The 14,156-nt window shown below is 55.9% G+C and overlaps 5 protein-coding genes across 5 annotated transcripts; 4 read left to right on the plus strand and 1 right to left on the minus strand.

The window, feature by feature from the left end:
* Positions 1 to 313: 313 nt before the first annotated feature.
* On the plus strand, positions 314 to 1,720 carry EX895_005072 (uncharacterized protein; the record flags this gene model as incomplete). Its single annotated transcript, XM_029885666.1, has 1 exon — positions 314 to 1,720. One exon carries the CDS (start codon positions 314 to 316, stop codon positions 1,718 to 1,720), a length of 1,407 nt encoding a protein of 468 aa, XP_029738232.1.
* Positions 1,721 to 2,352: 632 nt separating this feature from the next.
* Positions 2,353 to 4,374, plus strand: EX895_005073 (uncharacterized protein; the record flags this gene model as incomplete). The annotated part of the gene is made up of 1 exon (XM_029885667.1): positions 2,353 to 4,374. The coding sequence occupies one exon, from the start codon at positions 2,353 to 2,355 to the stop codon at positions 4,372 to 4,374; it is 2,022 nt and encodes a 673-aa protein (XP_029738233.1).
* Positions 4,375 to 5,555: 1,181 nt separating this feature from the next.
* EX895_005074 (uncharacterized protein) lies at positions 5,556 to 7,263 on the plus strand (the record flags this gene model as incomplete). Its single annotated transcript, XM_029885668.1, has 2 exons — positions 5,556 to 6,675; positions 6,782 to 7,263. 2 exons carry the CDS (start codon positions 5,556 to 5,558, stop codon positions 7,261 to 7,263), a joined length of 1,602 nt encoding a protein of 533 aa, XP_029738234.1.
* A 239-nt stretch (positions 7,264 to 7,502) lies between these two features.
* EX895_005075 (uncharacterized protein) lies at positions 7,503 to 9,080 on the minus strand (the record flags this gene model as incomplete). Its single annotated transcript, XM_029885669.1, has 1 exon — positions 7,503 to 9,080. One exon carries the CDS (start codon positions 9,078 to 9,080, stop codon positions 7,503 to 7,505), a length of 1,578 nt encoding a protein of 525 aa, XP_029738235.1.
* Positions 9,081 to 9,643: 563 nt separating this feature from the next.
* Positions 9,644 to 14,116, plus strand: EX895_005076 (uncharacterized protein; the record flags this gene model as incomplete). The annotated part of the gene is made up of 1 exon (XM_029885670.1): positions 9,644 to 14,116. One exon carries the CDS (start codon positions 9,644 to 9,646, stop codon positions 14,114 to 14,116), a length of 4,473 nt encoding a protein of 1,490 aa, XP_029738236.1.
* Between the last annotated feature and the right edge of the window lie 40 nt (positions 14,117 to 14,156).

The raw sequence follows: 14,156 nt of genomic DNA on the forward strand, positions 1-14,156 counted from the left end.
GACCGGTGCATGAGCGATCGTCCCCCGAGTGCGGGTCGAGTCGAGCTGGAAAGATCGACGTTGTGCAGCAGCAGCAGCGTGACGAGCAGCGGGACGAGCTGCGTCGAAAGGATTTTGGAAGATCTCGGTTAGGGAACAGGTTGCGTCCACGTTGTCTTTGCTCGTCCATGTTGTTCGATACGTGTTGCAGCTACAAAGGCATCAAACGGATGCTCTACCCGCTTCGATCGCGCACGCCAACCTGTCAAGCCAGCAGAAGCTGCAGGCAGATCGAGCAGCGATAAATAGTGGGTCCGAGGCTGGCAAGCAAAAGATGTCAAATCCCCCCACCAGTCTCTTCGCAAGCATCCTCACCAAGGCGATCTTTATCTTCACGGTCAACATGAGCACCAACACCTCGGTCACGCCCTTCCCCGGCGTGTTCACTTCCAGTGTCACTCCTGCCGATCTTCCTTGGGATACGTACAACTACTGCAACGCCCCTCACGTCAACGCCAAGCACTACGAACGACCTCCTCAAGCCAAGGATGCCAAGCTCGTCTTTGTCAACGTCGTGCAACGTCACCACAAGCGCACACCGGATAACCTCTATCCGAACGAGAACGTCTTCAACCCGGCTACGGGCTGGGACTGCTCCAACTACCAGCAGATCTCGTACGGTGTGGGAGCCAACCAAGATGCCAACCTGCAAGGCCATGGAATCTACCGCAAGATAGAGAACCCTTCGTGGCACCCGCTCAACAGCATCATCTGGAACGGAACGTGCGATCAAGGCATGTTGACCGCCGACGGTCTGCGGGACAGTATCCAGCACGGCCGCGACTTCTGGTCTGTGTATGGACCTTACGGAAGCAACCCTCTGTTGCGCCAGGGAATCAACCAGCGTGATGTGTACTTCCGCACGTCGAACAGCGATCGCACGTACCAGGTCTCTGGCGGTCTGCTCGAGGGCATGAACGGCTGGACTTCGCCTGGCAACTTCCCTGTGCATACGCAGCCGAGCAACATGGACGACATTGTGCCCAACTACTCGTGTGGCTACGCCAACGGCTTCCGCAGCTGCGAGCAGTCGCTGCCTGCGTGGAACAACCACCTGAGCAACAAGACGTCGCTGTTTGCCGCGCTGAACAGCGTGGTAGGCACTGCGAGCCAGAGCGGCTGGAACAGCTGGATCGACCACCACTTTGATGCGATGGCTTCGCGCCAGTGTCACGGCCACGACCTGCCCAAGAATCCGGCTACGGGCCAGAGCATCTCGCAGGACCTCGCCAACCAGGCGTACAACGAAGGCCACTGGGAGTACGACTACATTTGGAACTCGGGCGCGGGCGCCGACGACTATGTCAAGTACGGCTTTGGCGTATTTGTGCAAGAGCTCAGCAGGAACCTCAAGGCCTTTGCTAATGGCGAGGACACGCACAAGTTGAAGTGGTACGTTGGACATGACGGCACCATGGTTAGGCTGTACAAGAGCCTGGGTCTGGCTGGGCAGTTCAAGTGGCCCGCCATGGGATCCGAGGTGGTCATCGAGGTCTACGAGCAAAAGGGCCAGCACTACATTCGCATTCTGAAGGACGGAAAGACGATGCAGACTGTGAACAAGGATCTGGTCTCGGATGGTCAGAGTGGGATCGCTTGGACCCCGCTCAATAAGCTGACTGCTTACCTGGATTCGAGGGTGCCCAACGACATTTACTCCAAGTGTGTGCTCGGAAAGTAGGGCCCGCCTAGCTCGACTCGCTGTCCTGCCTGGGCCGTGCATAACATTTCCACACTGCTGCTTGTGCCTTGACCTCCTCCAAGCGGAGGTACCCTGCGCAGCGCATGCTGGAGTGACTTCTCTCCAAGTATATAGCCCCCGCTCGCACCGCCCTCGTTCACACCCGAAGACGGTTATGTCTTGTTCCGTGTATGCCTATAATGTAAATGCGCCTTTGTGCCAAGCTACCTCGAGGGAACAATGGTGGAGATGTGCGTGTGCTGTGCGTGAAGAGTCGTCGGCGTCTTTTCTCACCTGCGAACCCTCTTGAGAAGAAAAGGCAGCGTGTACCAAACTCGTCTGGTTCCACGCGGTTGTGCCGATTTTTGACGCTCCGCTGCGGAATTCCGCTTCGGCGTGTAACCCGACAGAACGCAGACGCAGCAGGAGCAGCAGCAGCGCACGACCCTGACTTTCGTCGTGACGGCGATCTTCTCGTTTTCCGTATTCCCTCCCTCCCTCTCCGACAGAAAGAGCTCTGCTCCTCTCTCTTCTCTTCCTCCCTCGTATCTTTCCGCTGACTAGCACGCTTACGGCCAATCCGACAGCTCGTTTCCCAGAAGCGGCTGGTCCGTTTAGAAAAGCCTGTCAGCATGCCGTCCAAAAGCGATGCAAACGGCGCTCAGCTCAAGAAGCGCTCCAACAAGAATGCCAAATCAACGACAATACCATCACCGCCCAAGTCGACCACAGCTTCGAAATCACCACAACCCAAGTCACGGTCCAGGAACGTGTGGCGGTTGCTTTCTTGGGCATGCTCAGCCGCTCTCTTTCTACTCGCCTTCCTTACCTACAGAAACAAGGGCGCACTACCAACACATCTACTCTCTCGATCCTCTTCGCCTCCGCTCTCGCAATCCGCCACGCACGCACGCACACCTCCGAAAGATGCCTGGGCCAACCAGGCCAAGCCTTTCAAGCGAGGACCGTCGCTGCCGCATACGTTACCGCCAGCACGGCCGCTACCTCAACAGCCGGTGCGCAAAGCCGATCCAGATCGACGAGCCGCCATTCTCGACGCTTTCAACCACTCATGGTCTGCATACAAACGAGATGCTTGGGGCTACGATGAGTACCACCCTATCAGCAAGCATGGGTCCAACCTCAATGGCAAGCACGGGCAAGGTATTGGCTATACCATCGTCGACACGCTCGATACGCTTATCCTCATGGGTCTGAAAGACGACTACGAACAAGCACGCAACTGGGTCCGAGACGAGTTGAAGTGGGATGTTCCGGGACGAATGAACGTGTTTGAAACCACCATTCGCACCCTGGGCGGTCTTCTTTCGGCCGCAGCATTGATACAGGATCCGCCGCACCCTGCGTTTACGCCCAGCCAAGAAGACGCCGACATGTTTATCGCAAAAGCAGTCGACTTGGCCGATCGCCTGAAGCCCGCTTTCGATACTCCCTCTGGTGTTCCTCTTCGCGAAGTCGACTTGGAAACTGGCGAGGCCTTCCCAGATATTAGCAACAACAACTCATCAAGTCTAGCAGAAGCGACTACTGTGCAGCTCGAATTCAAGTACCTTGCCCATCTCACCGGCGATCACGAGTATTGGCGCATCGCAGAGCGTCCCATGCAAGCCGTCCGCACTGCCGCTCAACGTTTGACGCACTACCAGGGACTGCTGCCGATCTTTTTGAACCCGATGAACGGCCACTTCTATAACGGCGAAGTGCGACTCGGCTCGCGTGGAGACTCGTACTATGAGTACCTCATCAAGCAATGGCTTCAGACAGGCCGCACGGAGCAGGTCTATCGAGAAATGTACGACTACGCACTTAACGGCATCAAGCTTCTTTTGACCAAGCCATCGGTCCACTCCAAACCGCCGCTCATGTTTACTGTCGAGCTTGCACCGAGGAGGATGCGAGATGGACGGTCGTTTATGCAGCTTGTGCCAAAGCAAGACCACCTCGTGTGTTTCTTGGGCGGGTCGATGATGTTGGGGTCCACCTCGACAAAAGACATCTTTGGCGATGTCACCAAGCTGCCGCTGCCTCCCATCTCGGACGTCGGGACGGGCGACGAGACGGACAAGGAGGACTGGCGACTCGGTCACGAGTTCGTGCGCACCTGCATGGACACGTATACCAACACCAAGACCGGTCTCTCACCCGAGATCGCCTTCTTCAAGATCCCTTCCGATGCCAACTTGACCGATGCGCAGATGCTCGCTTCCAACCGCGCGCCTCTTCCGCCCAATGTCGACTGGTACATCAAGAAGCCACCTCCCTCCTACTCGGGCCGACCCAATCCGCTGATTGACGCGCGCAACATTCTCCGCCCGGAAACGGTAGAATCGCTCTTTATCGGCTTCGCGCTCACGGGTGACGAGATCTATCGCGAGTGGGGGTGGCAGATCTTCCAAGCGTTCGAAAAGCACTGCAAGGTCGAGTCGGGCGGCTACTCGAGCATTGACGACGTCGACTCGGACGAACCCCGCCAGATGGACAAGATGGAGACTTTCTGGCTGTCCGAGACTCTCAAGTATCTTTACTTGTTGTTCTCGGATCGAGACTTGTTGCCGCTCAACAAGTGGGTGCTCAACACGGAAGCGCATCCGCTGCCTGTGTTTGAGCCCAAGTTTCCGACCGGTTTCAGCTAGGTGGTTGGTTGTAGACTCCAAGATGCTGCCGTTGAAACATCGCAGAACGACCTTGTTTGTGCACTGGCGATCAGCCTTGAGTTGCTCGATCGTAGCCCGATGAGTTCCACTAGCAACACCTCTGGCAGGAACGAGAGCAACAGCATGAGGCATCGTGCCAGTCAGAACACACATGGTCGCGCGAAGGTCAGCAAGTCGACCACAGACCCGCGAGAGCCAAGACAGCATCAGGACAGTCATCGTTCCATTAACTTGTGATGTGTCCTTTACCCAATCATCCTTGAGCATGAAACACGAAATGTATCTTAGTCATGGAGGAGGTGTCTTTCTCACCCCCTCTGCGGGGGAGTGAAGCGAGCTATGGTAGGCGTACAGTCCAGCACGGTTCCTCTGGCAAGCTCTGGCAGCTAGAACCGAGCGTCGCTACAGAAGCGGGGAACTGACGCTCAGTCCTCTTGGTCGGCCAATCAACGCTTCGCTTGCCCTTCGTGTAGGAGTCGTTCGCATGCCTGTGCAGAGTGTTCTGGAGTCGTTTCGCGCGGTCCGGCTTGTCTGTAGTTGCTGAGACCTCTCATTCGACAGTCAGACCCTCTGCTCGATGCAGAGCGAATCTTGACAGCAACGAAGATCTTGAAAGGATTCGCGTCGATCACAGTAGAGCTCTCTTTGGCGGATGTCTCGGTCTCGGACCGAGCGCTCAGGTCGCTCGCTTTCACCATCATGCAGTATGCATCGTCCAAGTTCACTCCCTGCTTCGATAAGAACTTCAGACGATGATAGACGGGGAAAAAGGAAGTGCAGGTAACGCATCAAGATCGTCATGCGTGTGCGGCTTCTGCTTGTTTCTTCGAGTGTGATCTTTCGAGAGAGCACCTAACTTGAGCCCCTCGCTGGGGTTAGGCCTTCGCCTGTGTTTGATATCGTGGTTTGGCTGCAAAGTGGCCCGAGAGCGCGCTACCTTCGCATGTCGGCACTACCAGCCCGGAGTGCACTCAAAGACAACGGGGTTCTAACGTAAAAATTCGATAACAGATGGCAAGGACACTGTAGTGAAGGCGACGCTCAAATTGGTTTATATAAGATGAAGATGATTCGTCCCTGGAGTTGGAAACCGCCTTTGCCTGATCCAAACACCTCTCCCCCCTCCCTTCCAGTTTTACCAGGCCGCCGCCCTCCTCGCCATGTGGTACCTACCAAACTTCTTCAGAAACGTCACGGTCGAGCAGGTCCATCTGCCCTATGAGATGCGCACCAACGCCGAAGTCCTCGCCTATGCCAACGCGTACTTCCGTCCTCGTCCCAGCAGACCTGTCGAGATTTACATGATGTGTGACATTGCGCAGAGCATCATCACCTTCTGCTGCTGCACTTACGTCTTGCTCAAGAAGGGGCGCATGAAAGATGCGCGCATCGTAACGTTGTGCCAAAGCCCCTCTGGCGTCTACATTGTCCCCAACGTCATCTTTACGCTGGTTGGTATGTTTTCTGTCTATCTGTGCACCTTTGCGATCTTTTGTGCATACATCTTGTATGTGCAGTTCAGCCAGCATCCGCTGGGCGATTGGCTTTTTTACATCCCATTACCGTGGCTTCCGCTCGCGCTGGCGGCCTTTTATTCGACGTACGGATTTGTCATTACTTGTTCTCCTCGTTCGCCCATCTCGAATCTGATCGGCAAGAGACGCAAAGGGCTCGTGTCGCCAAGATTGAGCCTGATGCACCTGCCGCTGCCGCATTCGGCGTGGGTGATGAATGCTTTCATGCTCAGTGTGGGCATCCTGATGGTGGTTTACAACATAGTGATCACCACGTTTAGCGGCATCGCAAGAAACCGCACCCACGAGGCTCAAAACGACGTGTACGGTCGACTACTCACCAAAGTTCACTCGCAGGATTGGCTCAATGCTACACCAACGGAAGAAACACTCCTATTGGTGCGCAGGGGAGCATGTAGTCTGATGAACGTTTATCGGTGGTGTTGTGCTGCGCTTGCATCGTACGTTGCCCTGATTGTCATCACCGCGGCCATGCTGGTGCTCTACTCGATTCCGAACCACATTTTTCTTCTCGACCACCTTTGCCATATTTTCCCCGACAAGGATAGGAAGCAACCAGCAATAGGAACGCTGCTCGGCAACATCAAGACACTCTGGAAGATGGGTTCTCCACGCAATCTGCAAGGACCGTCGTATTCGGCCTTCAAAAAGACGTGGATGATAACCATGGTCGGTCATTCGTGCACGATCGCCATCCTTGCTGGGGTGCTGCTATTCAGCGTAGCTCCGATCTACCTCATTTTTTGTGCCGTGGAGGAATTTTTATCGGGGGCAAAGCACCGACGAGCAAGTCAAGTTTATCATAGCCTATGTGATCACGGTTGCCTTTATCATGGCTACCCTCGCCATAGCCATCGCGACAACGCTGACGTTTGACGACATTTTCAACAGCGTCTCTGGTCTGGGCAACCCGAAAGGTACCACGTCGTTCAACAGAAACCACCACAGTCTCAGCGTGTCTGCTGGGCCTTCGTCGACGATGTCCACAGGCATCCCTTCGCCACAATCGCCTACGTTTGCCACCTCCTCGCAAAGCCCTGCGCTTCTCACTTCGCCAAGCCAGCTGCGACCCATGCCGAGCTTCACGCCTTCGTCGATCGGCTCGCAGGGGGAGAAGACGTTTGCCGACGAGATGAGAGGCGACCCTCGCATCATTCGGGTACTCGTGGTGACAGAGACCACTGTGCACGTCGATTATGAGGACATCGAAGCGGTTGCGGTTGAGGATGGGATCCACTCGAGTGCCGATATGTGTCCCGGTGCCTTGCCCGTATGTCTTCTCGCTGCGAAACCTCGCAGCTTCCTGAGTCGCAACAAGTCTTGGCGTCTCTAGCCTCGCACAATAGCCGTCCTTTTGCATGTTCGTTTCGCACTCGAAATCCGGCTCTCCTTTTACCTGCCTCCCGCCTGTTTACCTTACCGCACCGTTGCCCGTACCGGTATGGTCTGGCCTACACTCTCTTGTCATGCTGTCATGCTGTCATTCTTCTGCGCTTGATGCGTGCACGTAGTCCATTGCTGCTGTCTAAGCAAGCTTTATGATCTAGGTTCTATCTAAAATGAGCGTGTTTACTAAACATTTCTAGTGATGCTAGTGACGAGGAGCGAGTTGGGCACCTGGGCATGAATAAGTTTTAGGATATTGGCCGACAGAGCTACGACGAGCACGACGCTGCCCCAGGCTGCCAGTGCGATCGCGGCTTTGCGCAACCTCGATTGCGGTTGATCCTTATGTAGCGATGCGTAGAGGACGCCGGGAAGGATGAAGCTGATGGTGGTGCTGCCCACCGAGCCGACAAAGCCGAGGATGATGGAGAGGTCGTCGACGAGCAAGCTGATAACAAAGGTAGTGCTGAGGATACCGGCTGTCATGAGACACCACTTGCCGAGTGGGATCTCTTCGTCCGACTCCTGGGCGGATTGCTGCAATTGATGGTGGGTAGGATTGGGAGCAAGAGGCGCATCCTCGTCGACGTCATCTTCAATGTCCCGGTATGGCCGTATCGCATCACCGTTCTCGTCCTCTTCTTCTTCTTCCGGAATGGCGATGGCTGATGCAGCAGCGTCGTCTAGAATCTGCTGCCTCCTGCTGGCTTTGGAAAAGACCTTGTCGAAACTAGCCCTGCACGGATGTACCTGCAGAGGATAGCTAAAGATGGTCAAGATAATGATGCTGACCCTGCCAAAGCAGACGAACAAGCTGGTGCTGGGATACATGGCGATGATGTTGTCGCCGACGTTGCCGCCGAAACTGAGGTAGCCCAGCACGCCAACGATCAGGTAGACCGTGCCACCGGTGCCGATCGATGAAGCAATGGCGGTGTTGACTCTAGTCTCGTGGTTTTGAAAGAGTTCGTTGTAGACGGGCAGCATGTTTTGTGCGCAGGTGAAAGCAAAAACAAAGACAGGAAAGATGCTGATCGTGTGCCACGAGACGTTGACGAGCTCGACGTCACCTTTAGGGGGAAGCGAGGCTTTGGCATCCGAGCTGAAGCTGTAATGGAGCACGATGATGACGAGATAAAAGACAGCAAGCAAGCTGAGATACGACGTGTGGCGGAGCGAGTCAAGCCGCCTCAGAAAACAGAGCGGGATGAGCAGGATGATGAGAGCCAAGATCCAAAAGCTTCTGTCGAGGAAGAGAGTGGGAATCTGGTGAATGTCTCTATGAAACGCCCTGAAGAAGCTGATGATAACCTGGGGCATGAGCTGGCCGCAGATGATGAGGTACGAAATGCTGACACCGTAACACTTGAGCGCGATGGCAAGATCAAAGTACCATGCGCCTGCAGGTAAAGCTTGACTGGCGATGGTGAAGAAGCTGTTCTTTCTGCCACCAACTTGGGCCGCACATCTAGTCAAGAGGTAGAGGCCGAGAGCCGCCGTGAAGCCACAAAGGAGGATGAGAGCGGGGCCGAGCAGCAGGCCTGTATATTTGAAGGCACCGGGGGTGGCAAGCATACCGGTGCCGATAATGGTGTTGGTAAGGTTGCTGATGCTGGATACGAGACTGGCATTGCCTTCGCGAGCTATCGATGCAGTCGAGACGATCCGCGCGCTCCTCCGTCGATGACTCGAAGAGGTCTGTCGAAGGTGAGAAGGTGCTGGTGGATGGCGAGCTCCATCTTGTGCGAAAGCGAGGGTGACCATGATGTTCGCAAGCCTCAAGATCCCGTTCGGAGCAGAGCGGAGACAACAAGCCGGACGGAGGCAGTCAGTCTGAGCCCTTATCGCAACAGGGTCGAGCAGATAAGCTCGAGAAGCGAGTGTGTGAAAGAGCAAGTCAAGTCGCGCCTCCACCTGTGAGAAGATCAAGCTTTGGGCGGCGCCACGATGGTCGAGATGGTGGTGGAAGGGTAACTCTAGTCGAAGGAAAGGGAGGTGTTTGTCGTACGCCCACTTGGACAGCACCGCCGTCTGAACCGAGGCGTGTGGCTTTTCTTTTCAGATTCAAACATCTGACGCGGTCTAACAAAGTGGATCCCTTTCATTGATGTGGAGGGAACCCTAAAACGTGCTTGACTGAGCCTGATCCTCCTTCTTCGCGTTCTGCTCTCGACTCTCATCAACATTCTATCTCTGCGAGGCACGAGCTTGGCTTGGACAACGCACAAGTCACAAGCAGTCATGGCTCTAGCGCTGCATAGAAGAAGAAAGCTGAATGCTTTGTTGACGTGTATCACATAGCACTTCACCGCTCGGTGTTGTTCACAATGCCGAAAGATACTAGCGACGAGGCGCGCTCTCCTCGGAAACGCAAGGTGCAATGGGCCGACGAGGATGGCGACAGCGATGACGAAACGAAAGTTGCTACCGTCGTATCGTCTGACCGAAAGTCAGATGGGGGTGACGCCGCTTTTTCCAGCTCTCACGTCGACGAGCACGGCATGCTCGTTGCCACTCTGGCGCATGCGCCAGGAGGCTCCTCCGACCCCTCGAGCAAGCCAGCGCAAAAACCGTACCTCTCATCCGAAATTTACAATCCGATTGAATACAACGACTTCCGCTCGTACATGAAGCACAAGCGCGCCAAACTCAAAGTCCAAGAAGCTTCCCTCCTCCAAGAGGAAGAGGATCTGTTGCGCGTCCAGGACAACGAGAAGCACGACAGCCTAGCAGCCGAAATCGAAGCCGCCGGCGGAAAACGCTCAGATGCTCTCAAAGGCTGTTGCATCTACATCAATGGGCAGACCCATCCTCCCTATAGCGAGCTCAGGCGCCTCCTGGTGCTACACGGCGGGGATCTCATGGCCTACCTCGACCAAAAGTCGCCTGTCACACACATTGTTGCTTCCAACTTGACTCCCAAGAAACGAATCGAGTTCAAGGATTATAAGGTGGTGCTGCCCGGCTGGATTCTGGAGAGCATTGAGCTCGGAAGGAAAGCGGATTGGCGAAAGTGGCGCTGCGATGCCATCACGGGCTCAAATGGTCACACTTCCAACAGCATGATTGGCAAGCCGGACGGCCCATCATCTGGCGTTACTTCGGGTTTGGGAGACTGGCGCAATCTGGATCGTACTGCCAAGCTTCCCAGACAGCTCCCGCGCATTGGTGATGAGGACGAGAGCCCGTGGGGGAAGCCAACAAATCAGACAAATCTATTGGATCGCTTCAAAAGGACAGAGCGACAACCAGCTGGGAAGGCCGAGGCATTATCTACTACAGCAGCAGTAGACCCCTCATCAGAGCAGGCGGTGCCGACAGTTCAGCCTCCGCAAAAGCAACCAAATGCCAAGGGCGTCCGTTTCGAGGAGGATCACATTATCCAGTCAGAGGCTTCGACTGCATCAACAGAATCTGCTAGCTCTTCCCCCGCGCGGAACTCTCCCCTTCTCGGTATGCAGGACAGTTCCAAGAAGAACTCGGAGCTCTCAAATGAGGCTGCCGCTACGCCAGCGAAACGAGAAGCGGAAGTGGACTCGATCACGATCACACCCACGAAAGCCAACGACAAGGTAGACTACAGCATTGGCACCGACCCTGCCTCCAAGAAGGCTGCCATCGCGGTCAGCAGGGGGTACTATGCGTCGCGCCCCTCGAACACACATGCCGCTCGGCTGCTCGCCAGTCCCAGCTGGAGAGAGCGCAACACTGCCACCAGCGAAGGCTTTCTCGCCGGCTACTTTGCCAAGTCGCGTTTGCATCATCTGAGCACGTGGAAGACGAGCTTGCAAGACATGGTCAGCTCGGCATTGCGTGAAGCAGGTCGACCTTTAGGCAGCTCCGACTTACCCAAAGGCGTGCAGCGCGTCATCATGCACATCGACTTTGACAGCTTCTTCGTCGCTGTTGGTCTCAAGAAGCGACCTGACCTGCACGATAAGCCGGTCGTCGTTTGTCACGGCTCGGGTTTTGGCCTACCCGCTCCCAGGGCAGGAGATGAGAGTCGGCCGGCAGATAATCAATCGACGAGTACGTCTGAGATCGCTTCTTGCAGCTACAAGGCACGCGAATCCGGCATTCGCAACGGCATGAGTCTCGGCCAGGCCAAGCGCCTCTGTCCGCATGTCGAAACCATACCGTACGATTTTGAAGCGTACAACTCGATCAGCCTCACTTTTTACACATTCTTGCTCGAGCATTCGGACGCGCTTCAGGCCGTGTCTGTGGACGAGGCGCTGATCGATGTCAGCCTGCTTCTGCAACGAATGCGACAAGGCGATGCTACAGCTGGCTCGCTGTACGACCGCTACCGCGACCACTTTGGCTCACAAGGACAAGTGTGGACGGCAGAAAAGCAGCTCGCGGAAGCATTTCGGGACGAGATTCGAGACCGCTGTGGTTGCGAAGCAAGCATCGGGATTGGGTCCAACATCCTCTTGGCTCGACTTGCCACCCGCAAAGCCAAGCCGGGTGGCTCGTTTCATCTGACCGATGACGCCAAGCAGCCTTTTCTGGATGCGCTCGATGTTGACGACCTTCACGGCATTGGTTGGAGCTTACGGGATCGCATACGTGAGCTATTTGAGACGATCAACATCGGGGGGATTCTTTCCAAGACCAACGAGAGAAAGCTTATCGCCGAATTCGGACCAAAGAAAGGCAAAATGATCTGGGACAAGATGCACGGCATCGACGCTGATCGACTCGAGGGAAACAAGCTTCGACAATCGGTAGGCTCTCACGTCAACTATGGCATTCGCTTCTTGACTGAGCAAGAGGCCGAGAACTTTGTCACTGGCATGTGCCAGGAGGTGGCGCAGCGAGCGAATGCTGTCAAGCTGCGCGGAAGGCAGGTGTCTGTGCAGGTCATGGTGCGTGCCAAGGATGCACCCGTCGAAGCACCCAAGTTTTTGGGGCACGGTGTCTGCGATACGCACCATAGGAGCGTGCAGGTCAGTGGGCCCGGCGGGGTAGCGATCGATGATGATGCCAGGATTCGAGCAGCTGCTTGGCCACTCATCCGAGATCTCAAAGCCGATCCTAAGGAGCTTCGTGGTATCGCCATCAGTCTCAACAAGCTGGAGCCTGCCGAGGGCAATGCCTTGTCGCCGGTCAAGCCAAAGAGTGGGCAGTCGGTGCTAAATTTCGGCGCTGCCGGTCGCGTGTCGAAGGCAGAGTCCACATCGGCATCGTTGCCTCCGCATCCCGAAGATGACGCAGAGGAAGCCAGCGACGCTGAACAAACTGATGAGCCTGGTGTTGTGCTTCCTGCTTTGTTGGAAAAAGGTCCTGGGGCAGCTACACCAAGACGACTTGGTGACAAGCCGAAGGTGCATTCAAACAAGTCACCTGCAATCGAGCATTCCTCGATCAAGCTGCCTCCTGCAACACAGCTCATACTGCCTTCCAAGTCGCAGATCGACCCTGATGTCTTTGGCGCTCTTCCGACACAGTACCGTCGGCAGATCGAAGCCAAGTTCGGAGATGCCTTTGATAACGAGCTTGAGAGCGACCCAGAAGCCCATGTGGACGAAGGGGTTCAAACGTCAGACGCTGACCCGCGTCCTTCCCAGAGTCAATCGGGATCGCAAAGCCGACCAAGAGTGCTGCCGCGCTCCACGCCAACCACACCGCAGAGAGCCAAAGCTGCTCCGTCTGCCGCGATGGCGGAAGCGCTGATGTTGCCGTCTGCATCTCAGATCGATCCTGCTGTTCTTGCCGAACTTCCTGATTCCGTTCGCAAGGAGATCGAGCGTCAAGTGGGCTTCATATCGAATGAAGCTTCGTCTGGCCCATCTTCGCTTGAAAGCACGCCGACCTCGGCAGCGCGCAAAAAGACAGCAACCACTTCCACACTTGCCGGCTTTCTTCGACAAGACAACAGAGCTGCTGATCCGCGGAACGCTCTGTTTAGGTCCGTCTCTGAATCACCGACAAAGAAGAGGGTGGTCCATCGGTTGCTGCACGCAGCAGGAAGCTATGTTGCGCCAGATCAGCCGCTGGTTGATCGCGAAGCTGTGTTGGCGATGGATCCGAGCAAAATCTCGACCGAAGCGCTCGAGGCTTTGGGCATCGACGCTGAAGTGTTTCGCGCGCTCCCGGTCGAGTTACAGCGGGAGATGTTTCGACACCATTCAGAACAGAAAAAGTCGGAAAAGGCGCGGTTCAAGGCGGGCAAGACGAATACTTTCGAGGAAATGACGTTGGCCGAACAGAGGAGGAGGGCGACGGTGCGAGCGGCGCAGAATGAGGTGGCGGCGCAAAAGGCAATGGAAGAGCGGCTGCGAGCGCATCACGGTGATGGAAAGAGCAAGAAGAGTGCAGCGGTGGCAGGGAGAAACAATGAGGAAGAGGCGCTACACAATCCACCGCTGTATCTCGTTGCCCGGCCCAGGTGGCGCACTCCCCGCAGCGAGTCGCGCATTTTTGCCGAAGATGGCCACGCTCTAGTACCGTTCGCAGATCGACCGTCCATCCGCGGGCTGAGCCGGTACACGGACGTCGAGACGCTGATTGGTCAGTGGGTGTCTGCATTTGCCAAGAAAGGTCCGCGAGCAGGAGATGTGGATCGCATTGGATCGTACCTGGCCGACCTCGTCCGATCAGCGGCCGAGACCAAGGTGGAAGACGCGCAGAAAGTGGTGGAGCTCATGCGGTTGATCGAGACGCGGCTGGACGAGGTCGAGGCACTGACTGGTGCGGTCAAGAAGGACGAATGGGAGGCGGCAAGGGCGAGAATTCGGACAAGTGTGCAGGAGCAGGCGAGGAGGGTCTTTGGTGGCTCAGAGGTTGGGATGTAGTCCATCGCTGCACGATACGCACCACACGCAGCACACACAA

The sequence above is a fragment of the Sporisorium graminicola genome, chromosome SGRAM_5 (genome assembly GCF_005498985.1).
Source record: "Sporisorium graminicola strain CBS 10092 chromosome SGRAM_5, whole genome shotgun sequence".
Lineage (NCBI taxonomy): Eukaryota > Fungi > Basidiomycota > Ustilaginomycetes > Ustilaginales > Ustilaginaceae > Sporisorium > Sporisorium graminicola.